At 41.4% G+C, this 22565-nt stretch overlaps 3 protein-coding genes across 6 annotated transcripts; all 3 read left to right on the forward strand.

The window, feature by feature from the left end:
• The first annotated feature begins 1143 nt into the window (after positions 1-1143).
• Positions 1144-8444, forward strand: zgc:109965 (uncharacterized protein LOC619266 homolog). The gene is made up of 16 exons (XM_034585797.1): positions 1144-2668; positions 2968-3130; positions 4163-4353; positions 4559-4703; positions 4843-4940; positions 5019-5096; positions 5213-5316; positions 5884-5972; positions 6063-6202; positions 6292-6470; positions 6565-6652; positions 6781-6819; positions 7229-7401; positions 7481-7534; positions 7615-7693; positions 7844-8444. The coding sequence occupies exons 2-16, from the start codon at positions 2983-2985 to the stop codon at positions 7898-7900; spliced, it is 1662 nt and encodes a 553-aa protein (XP_034441688.1). The 5' UTR covers positions 1144-2668; positions 2968-2982; the 3' UTR covers positions 7901-8444.
• Positions 8445-8911: 467 nt separating this feature from the next.
• Positions 8912-12377, forward strand: LOC117761697. Of its 2 annotated transcripts, none has more exons than XM_034585802.1 (5): positions 8912-9592; positions 10643-10959; positions 11027-11077; positions 11744-11863; positions 11982-12377. In XM_034585802.1, the coding sequence occupies exons 1-5, from the start codon at positions 9473-9475 to the stop codon at positions 12076-12078; spliced, it is 705 nt and encodes a 234-aa protein (XP_034441693.1). In that variant the 5' UTR covers positions 8912-9472; the 3' UTR covers positions 12079-12377. The 2 variants fall into 2 exon arrangements, with proteins under 2 accessions (XP_034441693.1, XP_034441694.1); XM_034585803.1 differs by having other exon boundaries at positions 11744-11833.
• A 1156-nt stretch (positions 12378-13533) lies between these two features.
• On the forward strand, positions 13534-21893 carry myorg (myogenesis regulating glycosidase (putative)). Of its 3 annotated transcripts, XR_004613871.1 has the most exons (4): positions 13534-13626; positions 17666-18044; positions 18205-20482; positions 20523-21893. XR_004613871.1 is itself a non-coding variant. In XM_034585795.1 (3 exons), the coding sequence occupies exons 2-3, from the start codon at positions 17782-17784 to the stop codon at positions 19994-19996; spliced, it is 2055 nt and encodes a 684-aa protein (XP_034441686.1). In that variant the 5' UTR covers positions 13534-13626; positions 17666-17781; the 3' UTR covers positions 19997-21893. The 3 variants fall into 3 exon arrangements, 2 of the variants coding, with proteins under 2 accessions (XP_034441686.1, XP_034441687.1); XM_034585795.1 differs by having other exon boundaries at positions 18205-21893; XM_034585796.1 differs by having other exon boundaries at positions 13546-13686; positions 17670-18044; positions 18205-21893.
• Positions 21894-22565: the final 672 nt, after the last annotated feature.

Genomic DNA, 22565 nt, shown 5'->3' on the forward strand with positions numbered 1-22565 from the left:
TGATCATACATGAGAATGTGTACACAGGGATTTCGTGTCGCCTGGATGGAAATGAAATGGGATTTTTTTTTTCTGACATACGAAGGGAATTTTGAAAAGCTTTCCTTTCTTTTAAGTTCTGTTTTAAGTGTATTTGTTTTGTATGTTTGTATATTCACGCGTACTCCTCCTCGAGGTCGAAAAACAACATTTGTCCGACTCTGGGACAAGAAGTGTATATGTAGCACCTGACACAGCTGTGTATTGTCAATGCTTTATGCCAATGGATGTTCTCCATTATGTTGAAAAGGAAGTAGTCCTTGCTGTATAGAAGTACTGAATGCGTACCGTTTTCCCCCCGTCATGTTTACATCATCCTGAAGACATATCTGGAGCTCTCAGATCAGTCAGCTGTTCTCTAGTAGATTACATGTGAGTCTGCTCAGTGGAAGTGGGTTTCCCAAAAACGTTTACATATTTGTGTTTTCCTGCTGCAAAATTCTGCTATTATGACACCTGAAAAAAAAGAAGAAATAACTTGAACAAAGATTTTATCTTTTTATCTTTTATCCAGCGTTAGTTAAGGCAGGTCACTAGTAGTTGAGCCACAATCCAGTATGAAAGCTGACAGCAGCAGATCTTAATAGCAGCCAACAAGATGCTTCAGCGGCCCCACTTCACAACCTGCCTTTACCCCAGCACCTCCTTTTCATATTGAATCCAACAAAATCACGTCATGTGTGGTCATTGATTCCTGCTCTGTTGTGGGGGTGTCTGCTCTCCCTGTCTCATTTTCCATGAAGGTTTGTAGAAGGTTGGGGGGGTGTGTGCTCTCCCTACTAAAGGCCTTGTATGTACATGGAAGTGCAGGGAGTCCCAGACCAGAGCCATACCGCCAAATATAACCTACTGCAATCAATCATCCATTACCTATACTGCATATTGTTTGAGGGTCAAGGGGGGGAGCTGGAGCCAAACCGGGTTGACAATGGGCGAGAGGTGGGGTTCACCCTGGACAGGACGCCAGTGTATCACAGGGCCGACATACAGAGACAAGCACTCACATTCACATCTATGGTCAATTTAGAGACTGTGATCAACCTAATCCACAATCGGCATGTTTTTGGACTGTGGGAGGAAATCGGGATACTCAGAGAAAACCCAAGCAGATTACATGCACGCACAAAATGCAAACTTTACATCGAAACACAGAACACAGAACCGTTTTGCTCTGAGGTGCTAACCCCCGCACCACCTGCCATTGGAATTCAAAACAAATTTGTTTTGACAACAGTGCCCCTGACCGAACTACAGTTTTAGGCATGTGTGCACTTTACACTGGTCCAAGTTATTTCCTCAATGGTCATGTGCAGTGTATTGTGTTTACATGGCATCTTACATTGTGTCTGCATCTACAGCGCAATCTCATTTCTAGTAACGTGTTTTAATATATGATGGTGTTTTTGGGAAACCTCACATCTTCTATAACTGATGCTCTTCTCCATGTGTTCAAATATTTCACGATTCATTGACTGAAGGTTCAGTGTGTGACGTATGAACTGACAGATGTGTGGAAAAGAGAGGAATCGCTGATAGTGATTTGATTTACAAAAGTACACAAACATCGATTTTTGTTGTCCTTTCATACAAGGTGCCATATGTGTAGATAATGTCATAAGAACGGTGCAGTAGTTCAGGTGATATGTCAACAACGCCTCCAGCTGAGGTGTGTGTGTTAGAGCAGTGGCTGTTTTCACTACAGTACAATATTAACTATGATGAGGTACTGACTGTGACTGATTATGGTGCTTCATTAATTTTAATCATCAACATCATCCACTCACACAGGTTGTGTGCACTATACTCCTGCCCGGTGTCGTGGCCCTTTGGGGCGCAGCTTCACTAATCTCCTGAGATTTGGACACTAAAGTAATGCATTGTAACAAGCTATTTATTTGCAGTTGCGTGTGTTTTAATTTATTTTTCCATGTATGGGAAATAATCCATATACAAACAGATGCTTTTTATTTGCCAGATGTTTTATTATGATGATTGTGTACTGGTTCCATTTAGGTTTTAACAGTGTTACAAGTTCTGTGTATAGTGCAACAAATGACAAATAATAAATATTAGATATCTGAATTTTGATGTTTCCACATGTTTCTGTAAATTAACTGTACCTTTTTTTTTTTGCTTGAGACCATAAACAGCTAAACTATTTTCCACCAATAAAAAGACTGATGAGGAGGTGAAGCCTCTGCAGCCTCAGTCAGATTCAAGTGCACCAAACCAAACCCGTCTTCATTCTGCTTCAGACAGTTGTCCCTGCAGGAGATGAAACAAATAGCTACTGTGCCAAACAGTTTTCCTCACACCCACACAGACCCTCCCCTGGTTAATGTGTTATTACCCACTGAAGTGAAGTGAATGAGTGTAACATCGCAGGAGAGGAGAGGAGAGGAGGGATCCATATACTTAGACAATGTGAATAGTGAGTGAGTGTGGGGGGTTGGGTATTTGTGATTAGCTCTGAGTTGATCCCTCAGGAGCAGATGGTGGATGGTGGCTTACCTAGATGCCTTGAAAACCCCAGTAGCTGCAGGAGTGTGAGTTCACGCTGCGAGGACCTGCACTGAAGTTGAGGAACCTGTAGTAAGGAGGCTCATGAGACAGGACGGCAGGGAGACAGGTGAGGAACACTTCAATACCCAACAGGATTCCACTTGGTGATAGATGAGTTCAGGGTCAAAGGTGGAGAATATCAGTGGGGGAGTCGCCCACTGGGAGTTCAAGTTGGCAGAGATAAGGTTCCCTTCTAGTACGCGTCAGGATGAAATGCATCATGCCATGGTATCAGCTCTCTGACTGTATACCACAGGGATTTGGAGTAACCTGTTGTCATCTTGTCGTGCCAAACCCTGTTATATGTAATACGGGCTGTGCTCTTCCGTGTGTGTGTGTGTGTGTAACGTCGACCTCCCTTCATAGTCTGAGACTGACATCATGCTGCTGAAAGAGCCGGGTGTAGCTGCTGTGCTGCTGCTGCTGCTCTGTGTCCAGGGTCTGCATGGCTCTGCCCTTCCTGCTGTGTCCTCCTATGAGTTCACTGCCTACAGGATGCAACAGTACAACTTGGCCCAACAGAAGCACGGTAGGTTCAGAGACTCAGCTCCAGTGGAAGGAGAAGTAATCACATTTATTCAACTACTACACATTATTTTGAGGTAAAAATAACTTCCGATGTCTTGGTGCTGGTGTTTTCATCTAAGTCACCGTGACCCTGTACTTCCCAAATGAGAAAATAACTGAGAAAGTGAAAAATAAAAATACTAATGTGTAGCACAGACCCTTTCTTCTTCTTTTCAACCACATTAATCACCTCATGAACTCCCTGATTTATATTGTAACCTTTTGGGAGTCACTGGTTTTATCTACCAACGCTTTATAAAGTAATAAACTAGTACCACCTCGATCAGCTTTAACAGTAAAGTGTTTTTCTTTGATCTGTACAATACAATCAGTCACAGAGGGACGTTTTCTGCAGAATTTTGTTTGAGGTTAGCTTTGCTTTTGATACCAAACAGTAAATATATTTACTTCTATTCTTTTACATATAAAGCCATTTGTTATATTGTTGCATTGGTACTCATAACTAAGTAGAAGATCTGGGTTCTTCCACTGGTTTTCCGTTCACATTATTCTGATGACAGTAAATTGCGTTGACTTTATTGGTCTTTACTGGTGAACATACAAAATGCATCCAAATTTAAATTGGACTTATTTAAAGGGAGGAGAGCAGACAAAGTGGTAGAAGTACTCAGACCATTTACCTGAGTACATTTAAAAATACCCTGTTGTACTTAAATCTTACAATATTCATCAACCCACAGTCAGAGTGTAAAATATGATATATATTATATTGTCTGATTATTATTTCTAATGCATTAGCATGTAAGGAACATTTAAAAACGTACTGACTGATCTGCAAAGTGACTAATAAATATAGCTGTACAATAGTAGGAATAAATAAGAACACAATATTTCCCTCTGAAATATAACAGAGTAAAAATCTATGGTATAAATAATCTAATAATACAATAGAATAATTAATAATAAAATATAAATATATTAAATGAAATTGGTATAATTGAAATTAAAATTGTTGGCCTTGTCGTACACTGAGGTTGCCGAGGAGCCATTGTGGTAGCGGAGGCACGTGCAGCCGATGAGCCGGTGCTGACCCGTCGTTGTGTCGTCATGAAGGTGTCGGACTTTACCACAGAGAAATACCTGGAGGCCCAGAGACAGAATGCTGCTGCCGTACTGATCCTGCTGCCCAGAAATATGTCCAGCATCCCCCATGACACTGCTCAGGTATATTTCCAAAAATGACAGTATTTAGGATTCTGGGTATCATATGTGTTCTCTAAGGTATTAGGTAACAGCCTGCTGAGGCAGTTTTTATGGAACATCAAACCATTGCTATGGAAATGAAAGAACAGGATAAACTGGAAGATGTCAGGCACTTCCTATTAAATCTGTTTTTCATGCCACTGTTTTGTCTTTTTCTTTCTGTCAGTCCTTCATGGTGAGTGAGAGTGAGACCTTGCTGAAGGAGACGCTCATGCCTGTGTATGTGGTGCTTGAGGATGAGCAGCTGCTGTACATGTATGAGGAGGTCAAGCAGGCCGCAGCCACCCGGACCTCATCTATAGTGATCCGAGGTAAGAGGAGAAAGAGGATGTGAAAGAAACGGTTACAATAAAAAAAGTTGTAGAATGGATACAAGGAGCTGAAATAGCAGTAGAAAAAGCAGCAATCATGTCTATTCTATTTAGATCTGTATGTTTTCAATGTTTTCAGTCCTCCGGAGTATGATCACAGCTACAGCCTTTCAGATCCTAGTGAGCAACAACTCCCCCATCAAGCCCATAACTGACACGTCTATATCCACACTGGAGGTTAGTGTTGGACCGGATGAATTCAGTTTGTGATTAATCCTCAGTTCGTCACTGTGTAACTGGTGATGTGTATTTCAGGGAGTGCTTCCGGGAGCCGGGGAAGATGTACCAACGATTGTGATCACTGCCCACTATGATTCATATGGACTGGCCCCGGTGAGTCCCATATAAAGTTTCCACAGTCCCACCATGTTAAATCATTTAAAATATGAGCACTGACACAATAATAAATTGTTCCTGCATGTGTATGCTTGTGTCTGTGTGTAACACAGTGGTTGTCTCATGGAGCAGACTCTAATGGCAGTGGGGTCACCGTCCTGCTGGAGCTGGCACGTCTCTTCCAGATACTTTATAGTAGCTCGAGCACCAGACCCCAGTGAGTTCTCATTTTAACAAACAAAACATAAATAGTCTGGTCAACATATGTAGTGCTGTAATGTACAAATACTCATGTCCTGTACAAATTCAATGTACTTGTAGTTTACTTGAGTATTTCCATTTTATGCAACTTGAGACAGTGAGCATTTTTCAACATAATGAGTACTTTTACTCTTGATTCTTTAAGTGAACTGTCTACTTTTTTACTTTTACTTAGGTACACAGGACTTTTACTTGTTATTCAGATTTTCAGTGTGATATTGCTACTACTACTTAAGTATATGATGTACTTATGACCTGCTAATGCCAATAATGCAAGCATATAGTATTATTAGAATATTTTATTGAGTGGCATGGTCAGAAAAAAGGATCCAATCTGACTGAAAACCTGTTGTGAATGTACATTCTGCTGAATACTGATCCAAACAATTCAAGACGTTTTTTTTTTTAATTATCTGAAAAAGTAGCTCACACCATGTTATCAGTGAAGGTATTTTAACAGTGGATCAATAATGGATACAAATATTGATCAATTGACTCTTCTGATTGGTTTTTGATGTTTTAGATACAATCTAATGTTCTCCCTGACTGGAGGTGGAAAATACAACTTTCTTGGCACAAAGAGGTGGATTGAAGAGAACCTGGACCACGCAGGTGAGTTTTTGACCTTGTGACCCACTGAACATGTGGAGACGCAGCTGTGTGTGACACTTCAATAATTGTAATCAATCATGTCCGCTCCAGAGTCCAGCCTGCTTCATGACAACGTTGCGTTTGTCCTGTGTTTGGACACACTGGCCAACGCTGATGAACTGTACATGCACGTGTCCCGGCCTCCTAAACCCGACACTCCCATGCACGCTTTCATGCAACTCCTGGAGGAGGTAACATATTTATACTGCAAAAGAATGCTCATTAAAGTCTCTTCAGTCCAAATGACCGGATGCTCTGAAGTTTCTGGTCTCTGCTGCAGGTAGTTTCCTCCAGATTCCCCTGGGTGAAGCTGGGTTTGGTCCATAAGAAGATCAACCTGGTGGAGTCCACAGTGGCCTGGGAGCACGAGCGCTACAGTCTGCGCCGGATCCCTGGATTCACTCTGTCTCACCTGGACGACTCCAAATCTGAGCAGCGTGGCTCAGTGCTGGACACAATGTAGGAGCTGAACTCTGGTTCTGATCTGTTTGAGTTTTTAAAGAGACACATTCTAGATTGGCTGTCACCTGACCATGTGACTATTCTCTCACAGGTCACAGGTGGATTTCAGGAAAATGAAGCGCAATGGAATCATCATAGCAGAAGCACTGGCTCAGTATATGTACAATCTCTCTGACAAAGTAAGTCCATTCACGTGTGCATGTACAGAATCCGAATACAGACAAAATATTATTAATATGATAATACTTTTATCATAATTATATGTTTTGTATAGCATGCGTGATCGTTGTGCGTTATCTTCCACCAGGGTTCACCCAAAGATGTGCAGGTTTTCAAAGGCCAGCTGGTAAGAAACCTGGTTATTACAGTCATTCTGTGCAGGAAACAGCTGCCCTCTGCTGTTTGCTCTAAGACATTACACAGTGTTTGTGTCTTCAAAGGCCCAGACTCATGTAATAGCTTGAGCCTGTTAATTTGATTCAACTGAAGATTGGGAGCTTCAAATAAAACAGCCACAATATGTCAAGAGGGTTTAAATTCTCCAAAGTGGAGGACGTTTGGTACTTTTGGCTCAGCACCACGTGAGAATAATTTCCACTCGTAATCACAAATGTAATAGAAGTTCCAGATTGAGTCTTTTATAGTTGACTAGAATGGGGAACATAAGAGCACTTTGGCATATGGTAACTGTTATTTTAATTTTATTGCACACTAAATGTTTGATTTGTGTATCCATTACTAACTCCTGGACGTAGGACTTTCAGGACGGTCGCATGTCCAGTCTGATGTCCTTCCTGACCTCTGTCCCCCGGGCAACCCAGCTATTGGATAAGGAGCCCAGTCACGTCTTGCTGGTCAACTCACTGGAGCATGAATTTAAACGCTACCTGCAGCAGGTCCACAGACACAACTTTCGACAGGACAGGAGGTGAACATACAGTACATAGTATCTTCCCAACACTCACTGCACCGTCCCTGGTTAACTACATTTCCTCCTCCTCATACAGGGACCCTGACATCACCTTTTTTGATCAGATGGACCAGCCAATAGTGATGTACAGGTGAATATCAGTGATATAATTATTGTTGTGCATGTAGTTCTTTATACGTGAGTTGGATAATGACACTGTTTTCCTCCCAGAGTGAAACCTGCAGCGTTTGACCTCTTCCTTGGTGGCTGCATTGCTGCTTATCTGGGGATTGTTTACTTTGCAATACAGGTTTGTCTGCGTTCTCCTTGCATAACGCCTCCTCATATTATATTGCAGGATTTCGTTCTTTCTCGCAAACAGTACATCACCTTGTTTGTTGTCACAGACAGATGAGTCGATACCCTTTTGTTTTCTTACAGTGTGTTTGCTCTCTTGCAGAATTTTGGATATCTCTACACAAAACTGAAAGCAGCAATGAAATCAAAGGGCCAGTGAATCCTGTAAAACTGGCAATGGCTTTGAAATCAGAACTGCACATGTTGGAAATCTGCTTTTCTGGCTGCGAAGACACAGAGTGATCATGTGCACAACCATAGACTTTTAAATAAACATGGATGACATCACTAACTCCCAAAAGGTGAATCCAAAGCGTTTCCATCCCCACCTGGTGGCTGGCTGTGGTGTAGGTCATAAATCCCACCTCCATGATAGTGGGGCCGAAACTAAAAAGAACACGTTTAATAAATGTTTGTCAAATATGGTGTCTGTCACTTTAGCTAGTTCTTATCACACTGATGAATGTTCATATTTCTGGTAAGTTTGGATAAAAAACAAGGTGAAATGTCATGACTGGGGGAGGAAGTGGAGATTTGTGATCCAACTTCATTTTCAGTCTGTGTGTAAATCCTGAAAAAGTCTTTATTTCCTTTTAAATGTATGTTGTTTTAAAGATGATTGCTTCATAAACCCACTGTAATATGAACCATTTTTGTAGGAATAGTCTGAGTGTGTTGTCTGAAGGAGACTGAAACTAAATAAATAAAAGACAAAGTTGGTGGAGTTTCTTGCCTCAAAGTTTACTGGAGCAGGGAACAAACCAGGGCTTGGATGAGATTTGAGCACAAGGACGTTGCTGCGATTACAATGATTCCTCGTGTCCCCCGCTCTGCATCTGTTCACATGGATTTGATTGGGCTCAACACGGCTATCAAACAAGGCCCAGCTGCTGCAGCGAGACGGACAGCCAGTTCCTGTCACTGATAACTCAGTGAGAGCGCTGCATGGAGACACAAAGGCCCCCTTTAGCACTTTTTGAATTATTGATGCTCATGTGACATGCTGACAGTGAACAGAGATGACCCTGGATGGTGTCGGGAGATTCTGCGAAATCCCCATCCCTCCCTCCCTCTCTCCCCCTGGTTTGTTCTTGGTTCTGCAGATCTGATAATCTGTTTTAACTTTAAGGCAGTCAAACAGCCAGAAGTTGAGCCATGTAGTGTTTTTGAGACAAGTGGGGACGAGTTAGTGAGGGACCCCGAGAGGGAAGTAGGTCATGGACACTGACCCCAGGTATGTGTGTCTCTGCAGGGGGCCTGGGGCTTAGCAGGATTAGTGGCTCAGGTAGCACAAAGTGTTGCTCTGGTTCAGCAAGGATGCTCTCAACCTGCGTCTGTTTCCAACACAGTAGATTCATCAAAGTGGCCAAATAGTTTGGCAAAAAGCTCTTTTATTACTCTCGATTTGGTGGGTGAGTTGGATCCATGCAGGATTTATAGCAACTGATGCATCCACAAGAGAATCACTAGGATTTGGATGTGATGCAGCAACTAGGGAAAACACAGATGGCAGCAAAATGGTTGGCAAAACAACAGGCCCACGACAATTTAAAGCAGAAAATAACCCACACATGCAGAAATGTTGCAGAAAAAGTGGCAACAGTGGTCAAGTGTTCGAACGAGAGTTACACAGATAAGAGGGAGGAGCCACCAGGTGAGCAAGGGGAGGAGGATGTTCATGACTTCCAGACAGATTAAGGGGACAAGCAGTGAACAGTAACAGTTGGGGAACATGGCTCCACAGCTCTACCTCACTGTGTACAAAGAGCAGTTCACACCTCCCAGCGGAGCGACCAGAGCCCAGCTGCGTCCCACCTCTGCCCACCGCAGGAACAACCCCCAGCCTCGGCCGGTAAGATGCTCACACACGTGCACTGTGGAGGTTTCAAGGATGAAGTCATTATTTAATAGAAAGAAAACAAGTCTTAGGAATCAATGAATTCATAGAAGTGGTAATCCTTAGCTCTGTGTCATTATAAATAATAAGAACTAATATTTCCTTAAAGGACTAATTGGATTTCTTGTAATTGGCACTCCATTGTTCTTCATTTGTGACCATATACTTAAGTGCCTCAGAGTAAATTGGCAGCTGGTTGTTTACATTTGCCTTTGCTTGATGAAAGCTGTATCCCATCTATTATTCAATACTTCCTTTCCTCCATGACTGTGTATTTATCCAGACATGGAGTAAACAGAGCTCAGTGGAGTGTAGGGTCACATTAATGTGAGGAGACATATAGCTAATAACTCCACAATACATGTAAAAGTAATGTAAAAAAAACACAAACAAAATAGAAATCTTACATTCTGCATGACACCGTCTCATAATTTCACATTTTATTTAGTGCATTATATCAATAAAATGAAAAAAGAAACACCCTATCGGATTAATCTTGGTGGCACTTTGACTTTTTTTTTACATTATTGGTAAATAAGGACTTTGTGCTGACAGAGAAATGAATCATTTTAGAGTAATAGTTTATTTCATGATAAAAAAAATAGGAATATCTGATTATTACAGGGATTAATTGAGATGTCTGCTACTAATCTGAATGGGGTGAATTGCCAAGTAGGAAAACATATACAAAGGATTTGCAGTGGTTTTAGTGCAAGAATAAATATAAAATTGAAAAACAGTATAAAAACATTATAAACACTAGAAACTAGAAAAGGATATGTGCTTATATTTACAATTTGACATATGTGCTGTACGGAGGTTATTGGCCACGGACAGTCACAGGTGAGTACATTTATGCAGTGCATATACCATATGGTATGTGACACATATAGTGGAAGGACTGTTCTATGACAGTGATAACCAGTTTCCTCTCCTCCTTATCTTCCATTTTGTCGTTTTTTGTGTTTCATCAATAAAAATCCCCTCTTTTCTTTGCCTCTCCAGGACTTTCTGTTTCCCCGCAGCCTTCATCCCAGCTACAAGTCCACCACCCTCACACAAACACCCCCCTCTCCTCCTGTGGACAGTGGCCGTCCTCTCTTCCCTCCCGTCAGACATTTGTCATTTCACAGTCCACTTACAACTCGCCCTGACAACAATCTAAAAACTGCAGAGGCAGGCAAACCAAGACACATGCCCCCTGTCAACCAGGCCGCAGAACAAGCTCTGCCCTCTGCTGACAGACTCTGGAAACTGCAGCTGGCCGAGCCTCCTGCTGGCACTGGCAATTCTCTCCACACAGCTTTGAAGAATCCACAAAGGTAAAGCAATAAATCAGCACACAACTCCGAAGAAATACTGACTCTGACTGGTTTATTATCTGTACAGGAGAATGGATCACACGGGGAATGTGCATCCTCTCTCAGCGCAGCAGCTCCGGTGAGAAACGGACCTCTGACCTCTTCTTGTGACCTCTGAATCCGGAACACACTGGAGTTCAGCTTTTATTTATTCAGACAGTCGTTTATTCTCCCTCCCAAAATTAATAAATTAATATTTGCCAAAACGCCGCCTGTTCCGCTTGTATGAGAAGGAATGGGTAAAAATGTGCAAGCGAATACAGCTGTAGCAGCAGGCATATTCCCAATGATTACACTTACTTATCGCATACAGATGATACCAGTCTAAGACAATCATTCAATTCTTAAGTTTTCTTAAACATTTCACCCTAAAACATATGAAATACCAATAAAAGTTACATCATGACAAACTTCATTTTAAGGATGAACAAGATGTATTGCCAACGACAACAAAAGATGAAAGTGATGTGACACAAATGAGATTCTATTGGGCGCTTAGACCCCTTGTGATGTCATCAAGTTTGAAAGGGGGGTGTGGCTACCTCCTGTGGGGTTTAGTCACCGGTGGTGGTTGATGGGGTCTGGAGGATTTCAAGGATGTGAATGAGACGAGTGGACTCAGCTGAGCTCGAGCAGGACGCTGGATAAGGATGGCTTTATTTTTTACATTGGACATGTGGATGAGTATTATCGAATGAGAACTGGGTGATTTTACAAGTAATTATATAACATTGTTCCCCGACAGGCAACATGCAGGAGCTCCACTTCGGACAAGACCCCAAACCAGCTACCCCTCTGCAGCTCAACGCCACTTTGCACGTCCTCAGTCTCACAGGTCTCACTCTAACAGCTCTCTGGATTATAGGTGCATGTTCACTTTTATGTAATAACATGAAGTGCAATTTACTGGACATGAATAAGCCTTGATTCTGCCATTTAAATAATAACCACTGAGGTCTAATTCGTGCCGCTCTGATTTTCAGCAACAGCGGCTGCTACAGCTGCTTCCACGTGGTGAAGCCCTACCAAGCCGGACACTACATCATACACCCAGAGTTTGTGTCTGAGTGCCTTTCTTAGGACTATCAGACAACAGAAGAGGGAGTGGGGGCCCTGCGGTGGCCCTGGAGGGGGCGTCCAGACGTTTCCCACAGCAGAAAGAGGGATCATTAACTTCACTATTGTTTAATTCTCTGCTAATTAACCCAGTGAGACAAGGTGTAAGAATGAATAATGTAACCATAGGCTGCACTCTCACTGCTATTATCTCCCTGTGTGCAATGTGAAAGTACTAAATCAGCCCATGGCATAAAGAGGCTTGTGGTGGTCGCACTGAGGCGAGGCGTGTGGCCCTAATTTGCATCTGTGTATAACATTAAAATTTGATTCTACTGTTAGTGAGATTACTTTCTCTATGTGCATTCGTCACTGCATGTTTGGAGGGTTAAAACAGAAAGAGACTGCAAACAAAGAAATTTACTTTAGGTACAGTAACAAAGTAAATGTGCTTCACTACAGCCCACCACTGGGTATAAGAGACCTATTATAATGATTATTGTTAGAACGTAATTTTTTTCGAACTTTGCAAATCGTTTTTTTTCCTTCTTCCCAGGTCTTTGTGGTATACTTACCTCTCACTATTGGTAATCTTTTCAGCCACTGTTGTTTTATTTAAAGTAGGGCTGCATGGACAATCAAACAATATCGATAATTATATATGATTATAGCAAAAAGCTGATAAAGTTAAAACACCTCTTTAAGTATAACATATACTTACTCATTCCTGGTCTCATTTTTTACCCACACAGATGCTCCCAAAATTTGGGGCGCAGATCAAGCGATGCATACTGAAAATAACAGCCACATTTTCAGCAAAACATTTAGATTTAACATTTAGGTTCAGATTTAACATTGAGATTTAGATTTAAATTTGAGGTTTAACATTTATATTTGGATTCAACATTTAGGTTTAAATGTATTATTTGAATTGAACATCTAGGTTTAAATTTATTATTTAGATTCAACATTGACATGATCTTTAATACATTTTTACAGAAAAAGAAAGTCAATGTAACAAAGTTCACAAATATTGCTGTAAATCTGGTAAAAACTTGACTTTAAAAATTACACACAACTTAAAAAAAAACGTTTTGGAGCTAAATATTGTGAAATGCTGTTTTTCAGCATGTGCCACTTTACAGGGTTACAAGGGCTGGGCCTTATAAAACAATACAAATATCATCGCAATAAATTGTCATCCATAACAATATAACAAAAGTCAACACATAATTGATCTACTGCAGATTTGTTGAAGTGTTTTGGACTGAGAAAGTCCTTCAGGAGTGAGAAATACAAATTAATGAAAAGAAATAATAATGTGATAATTATCGATATCGACTAACTTACATTTTTTTTCTTAATATAATTTGAGGCCATATCATTGTTGCATCTGTGCACATGTGGGTGTGAGACATATACTGTACATTGTAACTGCTCTAGACTTCATTTCCCATGGTGCAGTGCGCGCAGAGGACAGGAACATGCCTTGATTCCTCTCGGTTCTTTTCTGGGAACTGAGGCAAACAAGCTGAGAGGAGCCGCTGCTGCTGCTGCTGCTGCTGCTGCTCGGTAGGAAAAACCCTGTTTCTCTACAGACTGCAGGAAGAAAACCCGGGAGGCTGCAGACACGTGTGAATGTCATGTTGTACTTACACGGATTACGAGGTATTTTGCCTCTCTCCTAACTTGTTTGCTGCACCTCCCACCAGGCGCACAACAACGGCTTCTATACATTAGACTGGAGTGAGCTCCCTGCGTGGAGACATCGTGCGTAAAGCAGGACGAGACTCGTTTCTGCTCAGTGATCGCTTTAGAAATGTGTGTTTGTTTGCATTGCTTATTTTTATTTAACACATGGAATATGCAAAGTATCAAGTCTCAAGTTCAACTCTGAAACTGTCTGAAGTGGAACCGTCCAAAGTGAGGGTCGTCACTGTTGCGTTCAAAGCTCTTGTTACTGAAACTAATTCCAATTTTATTTTCCAAAGTCATGATCAGTATTTTGCAACTTGTGATCCCCCTCCCACACACGCACGCAGAGGGACACGTGCGCGCGTGCACATGGTATAGCGAGCCCTCCTCACACGCCTGCTCTGCAGCTTTATCAGCACTGCTGTGTTTGTTTTTTCCCTCCGTGACAGACAAGATAGGGAATCGGCTGAAAAAGCACATATGAAGGCTGCCTGATAACACCTCAAACAAAGAAGTGTTTGTGGTGTGGAAAATAAAATCTGCCTCCTCATCCTCTTTCAAAGAGATAAACAAAACACGTCAGCGCAACATGATGAGGGGAAAATACATAATTTGCATTAGAATAAAAGAAAATGTTGTTTTTGTTAAAACATGTGAAAACCCGGATTAAAGATGAAATTATTAGTTGATTGGTTGAATGACAGAAATGAAACAGCAACATTTTGATAGATTTGTATTCACACTCAACACTAATCAGAAGATTTTAGGATCTGAGCTAGGGCTGGGTATTGCCTACAACCTCGTGATACGATACGTATCATGATACAGAGGCCAAGATACAATACGTATCGCGATACACATTGCTTTTGAATAATGACCATGTCCTGCGCAGAATTTACTAAAACAGCTGTTTATTATTCCGTATAACAGAGAAGGCAAAGCCTTAAGGATCACACAACTTAAAACACTTAAAATTCAGACCCACAGAGATCTTAAAGGTGAAATAAAATAATTCTGTTTCAAATCCCAGAGTTATTAACAAATGCAAATAATTTATTCTTTTAAACTTAAAATGGCTTTTGCTGTTGTCTCTTATACTTTTAGTTTTTTGTTACATCAATAATATTCTGGTTTCACATGACTTTAAGTTCACTTCTGTTTGCTGTAAGAATGTCCACCTGACATATAAGTTCTTTTATGAAAATAAATAAATAATCAAAACAATAAATACATCCGTTTTAACAAACTTAAAAGTGCCCTTGTACTGGCAGCTAAGACTTAACCAGTTGATCCACAAGCTCAGGTTTCGGAGCACTTCTCTGAGCTGTAACTGCGGGTTGCTGCTCTAAGAAGAGCTCCAACATATCACAGGCGCTGTTCCATCTCGTAGCTACATCTGTCATGAGCTTGTGCTCGGGGGGTTTAAGTAGCTTCTGCTTTTCAATCAGGGCATGGCTTGCAATTGTGCTGTTCCCAAAAAAAAAGCCACGATGCTAATACTAATTCTTCCCAGTAGACGTGAAACAGTGGGCGTCTTGAGTGCACGACCAAATTCAGACTGTGTGCAAAGCATTTCACGTGCACTTATCAGCTGTGCCGCGATTGTCATATTGGAGTTTCTGTAATGAACCGACACGTGGGGAATGTATTGCGTCGCTCACACTCATCAAGCAGTTGTCTGAAGCCTTCGTTATCGACAAAGCTGTACGGGCGCCAGTCTTTACATATAAAGCATAAAAGTGCATTTGTGATCTTCTTACCCCGTTGGGATGTTGAGGTTGGTCATGTTGCTGAAGTATTTCACTTTGTTTCTGCATAGCTTGCATATTGCATGACTCATGTCCAACTCCCGACTTCGTGGTGTTTGCAAAAATCCCAAATGCTCCCATATCTTTGCCTTCAGTCTTGCCGGCGGTGGATACAGTTTTCCACCGTTTTTCATCCATGTTCGTTTTGAATTGAGACGTGTGCTGTTTGTGTCTTTGCTGCCACTTATTGGCTTTATTGTGCATTGCACCATAGGTGATGTTTCTTTTTCAAAACTGCCGTCACAGCATTTGATGACGTATCGATACAGTAGCATCTGCATCGATGCGTGCATCAGCAAGGAGGACGTCACGATATATTGCCATATTGATTTTTTGAGCACGTCCCTAATCTGAACAGTGCTAAAGTTTACTTTGGGTTTGTTTGATTCGCTCGAGAGTTTATGAGACACGTATTTAAACTGTCCAACATTTTGCGCGGATGTAGTTCAACTGACACACACAATAGGAGACGTAACATGACACGCACAGCCACACACACACACACACTCCCGCAGACAGGACAGAAGTTCTTCCCGCTGATTATGTAGCAACTAGTTTTATCATACATAAATATGAATTCAGCATTTATACCGATCAGTTCTATGTGTGAGGGATTAGAAAAGAGTAGAGGAGCAGAGTCTGCTGTTGACCAGCAGAGCAACCGGATACTGTAAAGTCTATAATTAGTTTTTCACCAGACAAGCCTTAGTGCATTCATTTGGAGAGGGTCAGCATATATAATAATCTCTATTGATGTTATTTTATTTAACTATTAATTAATTAATCATTTTTTGGGGTTCAGATCATGATGGGTGGGGGGTACTTCAGCATAACCCTGGAGCACCAGGTAGGGGGGCCCTACCTGGTGCTCCAGGGTTTTTCGCACACTGGTTCTAGCCCTAATGTGGTAATAGATTGTCATGTTACCTTTTTCATTTGGTTCCCATCATACTTCCATTAACCAAAACATAAATAAAATAAGCAGAGGAACAATTTAAGACACCGTTTTTATAGAGCAGGCCTTATTTCAGTAAATCCTCTCCTGGTCAGTTTCTTCGCTAGCAGCTATCAGTGGATCTCCAAGGAACCAACAGTTCTCTGTTAATTAATGATGGGCTTATGTTATCCCTCCTGTTGTTGGGGGAAATCTATACAAAGGGTGGTTGAACACAGAATTAGTCAATTAGATTGCTAATTAATAGCAAGCATTTTTTATTATCGACCCCTGCTGCCAGAGTAGAGCATGGGGGTCAATTTCAGTTAGGACGAGGACAGAAGAGGACAGAAGTCCCCTCGGTCGGCTGTGCTCAATGATTTAATCTATTCTGATTAGCTAAAGCAACAATAAGAAACATCAACAACTTAATTACCCGTAAGAATTTCTCCTATGTCATTATCTATCCTGTTGCCTTCTTATCTTAACCTCTACTGTTTCAAACTGTGTTTTTTGCTTGAGTGATCCAGGTATCAGTTTTGGTTATACTGGCATAGAGCTCAGAGTTTAGTATGCTTTCCTCTCCTCGTCCTCATTGGCAGAACTTTAAGGCCAAAATCCCCTCTTCTGCTTCCTCACTTCCTTACATACAAATGAGTCTTCTTTCAATAGAACTCATAAGTTAGAATTACTGCCGAGGACGAACACTTTATCTTCTTATGGACGACTGGCAGTAGATTTGTTTTGCTAAATCTCAAACACATCTTCAAAGTTTACATCGTGACAGTTTAATACCTCTAAGTGCTGTGAAATCACTCGCTGTGCAGCAATGCAAGGCGTGTAAGACAATGCTAGAAATGTCGTGGAGGCTTTGAACTAACAGAACAAGTGAACAAGATGGACTGAGAAACAGGTTGATATATTGACTGTGTGTGGATCTAGCTGGGGCTGTTTCCCTGGATGTCTCTGATAGTTAAGTCAATATATTCTGTCTATTCACATCAGCTAAGCAACATCGGATGAATTTACTGCACAAAGGCTGCAGCAACAAGCAGCATTTCTGTAGTCGCCATTTCATTGTTCACACATTTTTCCCACATTTGTTTTCCATAAAATGCATGAAATCTCAACAATCAATTTTCTAAATCTTTTTTTTCTCTCTCTCTGTGGACAATCAGGAGAACAGACATAACAGCGGGGCCAGAGTGCAACAAAAGAGGCTCCCCGGAAAACATTTACATGATCTGTAGAAAATTAACTCTCGGATTTGGCCGCTGAGCAGCACAAGTCATGTACCAAGTGGTGCCAGGAGGAGCCGGGGGCACAATTACAGATGTTATCCCCAAGCAGAAACACAGCAAGGACACTCGACCCTTAGTCGGGGCTGGCGTAATCGGCCTGGTGCTGGTAATTGCAGCAGTGACTGCGTGGTGTTATTACATCGCCTCTCTACGCAAAGCTGAGCTGCTTAAGACTCAGCTACTGGATCTGAATAAAGATGGCTACATTATCCGCAACCAGGGAGGCTCCATTGTTTTCAGAATGGATTTCAGGTTGGTCTATTTGAATATTGTTTCACATTTGATGTATGTGTATAGATACATTTTTCAGATATGTCAGAAAATCTATGTACATCTTAATGTAGAAATACTTATTTTAAACATGTCAACAAGAGACACTATGAGAATTTGATTATTTTCTGAACCTTGGCAGGTCAGGGACCCTGGATTTGGACTCCTGCTCTAAAGAAGGGGAGATGCTGAGCTGTGGACGTACCACTGATAGAAAACTGAACTTCTTCATTGAGACAGTACGACCTAAGGACACGGTACAGTGCTACCGTGTGCGTTGGGAGGAACTGGTTCCTGACATTCCTGTTGAGCATGCCATGACTTACAAGTTTGCACATTGGTATGGTGGTGCTGTGTCAGCAATTCAGCACTGGCCCATTTCTATTTCTGGCCAACAAGCTCCCAAACCGTTTGTTAGTAGTGACATCTACAAAAACCGCAATGAATTTGGTGGTATTTTAGAGAGTTATTGGCTTTCGTCCAATGCTACAGCCATCAAGATCAATAATTCTGTGCCCTTTCACCTGGGCTGGAATGACACAGAGAAGACCATGTCCTTCCAGGCCCGATACAATGACAGTCCCTTCAAGCCAAACCCAGGGGAGGCTCCGTGTGCTGAACTTAGCTACAGAGTCTGTGTGGGCTTGGATGTGACATCCATGCACAAGTACATGGTCCGCAGGTACTTCAACAAGCCAAACAAAGTGCCAGCCAAAGTCATGTTTCGCCATCCAATTTGGTCGACTTGGGCACTACATAAGACTAAGATAGACCAAGAGAAACTCTTGGCATATGCTGCCAACATTCGCAAGCATAACTTCAATTGTAGCCACCTAGAACTAGACGACCGCTACTCGAGCCGCTACGGGGAATTTGAGTTTGACACAACAAAGTTTCCCAATGCCTCATCCATGTTTCAAAAGCTGAAATCAGATGGATTTCTGGTGTCACTCTGGATCCACCCTTTTGTGAACTATGACTCAGAAAACTTCCACACTTGTGTAGAGAGGGGCCTGTTTGTCAGGGAGCCAACAGGACGTCTACCGGCTTTGGTGCAGTGGTGGAATGGCATCGGCGGCATTTTGGATTTCACAAATCCAGAGGCCCGTGATTGGTTTTCCTCCCAGCTACGCTCACTGCGCTCCAGGTATGGGGTGACATCTTTTAAATTTGATGCAGGGGAGACCAACTACTTACCATGGAAATTTAGCACAAGAACTCCTATTCGAGACCCAAGTTTCTTCACAAGACGTTACACGGAAATGGCTATTCCCTATAATGATAGAGCTGAGCTGCGTAGTGGTTACCAGTCCCAGAACATTTCCTGCTTCTTCAGACCAATTGATCGAGACTCTGTGTGGGGCTATGAGTTGGGTCTCAAGTCTATTATCCCCACAGTGCTCACCATTAGCATTCTTGGCTATCAGTTCATTCTACCGGACATGATTGGAGGCAATGCCTATCTGAACCGCACGGAAGGAAATCGTATATTACCTGATCGAGAACTCTATATCCGCTGGCTCGAGCTGACGGCCTTCATGCCCTCCATGCAGTTTTCTATTCCGCCATGGGAATATGACAATGAGGTGGTTGAAATTGCACGGAAATACACAGCGCTCCATGAAAGTATTGTGGCACCACGGGTCCTGGAGCTGGCTGGTGAGGTGCTGGACACTGGAGACCCAATCATACGGCCCCTGTGGTGGATTGCCACAGGTGATGAGACAGCCTATAAAATCGACTCCCAGTTCCTGATTGGGGATGACCTCATGGTAGCCCCAGTTTTAGAGCCCGGAAAGCAGGAGCGTGACATCTACCTCCCTGCTGGCCGTTGGAGAAGCTACAAGGGGGAGAGATTTGATATCAAGGAGCCACTGCACCTCACAGACTATCCAGTAGACCTGGATGAAATAGCTTACTTTGTTTGGGTGTAGCAAAAAGGGAATGCAAAGCTGTAATATACGTATGTATTGTATATGTATTGCAGTAAGTGTGTATAATGCTTCTTAATTCAGCTTTTAATTTAATCTCTTATTTAATCTTTTTAAAGTTACATATGTCGTGCTTTGAAGGTCTTTTATATCATGTATATGAAACATTTGTCAAAAAGGGAATATGCAAGCAGGGATTTGATTAAGGCACAATCGCAATGGTAGACCATAAAGATTTAGAATGTCACAGTACTTAGTTAGTAGTTAACTACTCAGTCCATAACTTTAGGACACTCATCTAAAACTGTCAGCCCACTATGCACTTGCTTGTGACCTCAGCAACACACTCACAAACATTGAAGTTGTTTGGATGAGTGTTTGTAGAGAAAATAGAAATGCAGAGAGACACCCATACTTTTAAGTAAACATAGGCCGAACAAGTTGTATGATGCAAGGTTGATATAAGGGTTTCATTATTGTCATAAGGCCGTTAGACTACATTAAACTGTATCGATAATGTTTGACTGAGATATCCCCCTTTGCCTTTGACACTAAGGAATGTGTACTCTTTTGCTTCAACATACTTTTCAGGAAGTAGGGTTTTATGTTTCACTTTTCAGCGTGAAGGCTTGAAAGTTAATCACTACAAATTGCATGTGCTTTGTGTGTAACACAGTGTCATGTAACGTCACTTAGCCCAGAAGAAGGTGCCTTTTATTAGGCACTAAATACTTTATGCTCTTCCTCAGGTAACAGTTTTCTCAGGCTGGAGTGTGTTTAATGTTCAGAGAAAACGAAGCACACATGCAGGTTACTGATACTAATAATGTCTAAACATGGACATGTCTACTACTTACAAGATAATGAGCATCGCTTAGCTTTTTAAAGTTCTCAAACATAATAACCTAAATAATAATGGTTTGTTCTTTTTATATCCAGACTTATTTTACAGTGTGGAAGTAATGAATTTAGCCTCATTTAATTAATGAAGGTAAATGGTACAGTGTGTTTTGTCTTTGTGTTTTGTTAATGTGAATATTTTGTCACTGCAGTGACTCAAGTGCCATGTGTTAAAAATAACTGCCACATAATCTATAAGATTTTTGTTATGCTATGCATTTATTATTGTTTTACTGTTGCATATAATTCTTCATTTATATTATTATTATTGGTGAGTAACCCTTGAACCACATCTCCTAACCTAAATTTTCATCATATACCAAATGAAAAGATCAACTACATTGGTAAAATCATGTATCTTGGCATCTAGAGGTCAAACTGATGTGGGTGACTGGGTGACAGCAATTCTAATATCAATTCTAATACTTATATTTTGCATGATGTCCATTTTTTACTTTCTGTATTTGTTGGGGGCTTTTTAATTTGTTGAGATCATTTCTGATGGGTTTTCAAGTTGCAATGAAAAAAATAATTGTGTGTTTGTGAATTAAGGAAAAGGAAACGTCCACATTCCCATGGTGCAATTTTCACATTTGGCAATATTTGCTTGTATTTTGTGTTTTAACGCCGTCTGCCTTTCAGACCCGTGTTAACTTTGCTGTGTGCTTGTGACTTGTGAGTTACACATGTTGACCTTGGTGGATTTTGTTTGTGCCTTTTTGCCGTAGTGTCATCATAACAGCAACGCCTATTTATAGCAGTTCTCACTCAGCATCTGGGCCAGGCCGATCTCCGAGGCTATATCTGTCTCAGACTGTTGCTTTATGACGAGACTGAGAGGCTCTTTTGGACTGAATGTCTCTTTGCTGGTGGCTCCTGTGACCCAGCGTGTCCTGTTTGCTTCAGGTTATTGTGGCTGAAGGTTGGCAGCAATTTCAGAAAGAGTGCATATTTGATGTCATATGCGATACAAATGTATTAAAAAGATTTTTGCATATAATCTTGTCCAATTTGTCTCATTTTAAGACAGTGGTTCTCAAGTGGGGGTCTGTGTCACACTACCAAGGGGTCTGTAAAGAAGTTTCCAGATATATCCATCAAAATCTTTATGATATATGGCTATTCTGTGTTGACCTTTTGAAAATATTTCAATACTTAACTAATATCATTTTGCTTGTGTTGTTCTTTCACATAACGAAGTCTGTGTAAAAAAATAGGTTGTGTAATTATCCCAAGGGACATGCATGAGGTGGTCATTGGATTATTTTCTATCTTGTTGAAGGTCCTCGGCTTAAAATGAAATTGAGAACAGAAAGCACATTCGCCACATTTTGGTGTCATGACCACCATTACCAGATGACTGTCGGTGATCAATATGTGTTCAACTTTTTCATTTTACACAGACCAACTAATGAAAAAGCTGAAAAATTCTGGACATGTAATTCAGGTCAGTAAACTGATCGTGCAATCAGTTAGCCAATCACAACCTGTAACCTCTTATGAGTCTGCAATACATGAAAACTAATGTGCCCATCAATGCCATATTGAAAGAGGCACCCCCCCAGAGGCTTCTCTAACTTTGTGACGCCTGGCTCATCATGGGGGCAATAATGACAAGCTGATGAAACAATTGTGCAGGTGATTTGGAGGCTGTGTTTGGATCAATAAATCA

Source organism: Hippoglossus hippoglossus, chromosome 5 (genome assembly GCF_009819705.1).
Source record: "Hippoglossus hippoglossus isolate fHipHip1 chromosome 5, fHipHip1.pri, whole genome shotgun sequence".
In the NCBI taxonomy this organism is placed as follows: domain Eukaryota; kingdom Metazoa; phylum Chordata; class Actinopteri; order Pleuronectiformes; family Pleuronectidae; genus Hippoglossus; species Hippoglossus hippoglossus.

Excerpts from the sequence above, each read along its gene's own strand:
- zgc:109965 (XM_034585797.1), top strand. The coding sequence starts at position 2,983 with ATGCTGCTGAAAGAGCCGGGTGTAGCTGCTGTGCTGCTGCTGCTGCTC. Across the intron at positions 3,131-4,162 it reads CTTGGCCCAACAGAAGCACG|GTTGCCGAGGAGCCATTGTG; the intron begins GTAGGTTCAGAG and ends TCGTACACTGAG. Across the intron at positions 6,820-7,228 it reads AGGTTTTCAAAGGCCAGCTG|GACTTTCAGGACGGTCGCAT; the intron begins GTAAGAAACCTG and ends TCCTGGACGTAG.
- LOC117761697 (XM_034585802.1), top strand. The coding sequence starts at position 9,473 with ATGGCTCCACAGCTCTACCTCACTGTGTACAAAGAGCAGTTCACACCT. Across the intron at positions 10,960-11,026 it reads GCTTTGAAGAATCCACAAAG|GAGAATGGATCACACGGGGA; the intron begins GTAAAGCAATAA and ends TTATCTGTACAG. Across the intron at positions 11,078-11,743 it reads CTCTCAGCGCAGCAGCTCCG|GCAACATGCAGGAGCTCCAC; the intron begins GTGAGAAACGGA and ends GTTCCCCGACAG.
- myorg (XM_034585795.1), top strand. The coding sequence starts at position 17,782 with ATGTACCAAGTGGTGCCAGGAGGAGCCGGGGGCACAATTACAGATGTT. Across the intron at positions 18,045-18,204 it reads GTTTTCAGAATGGATTTCAG|GTCAGGGACCCTGGATTTGG; the intron begins GTTGGTCTATTT and ends GAACCTTGGCAG.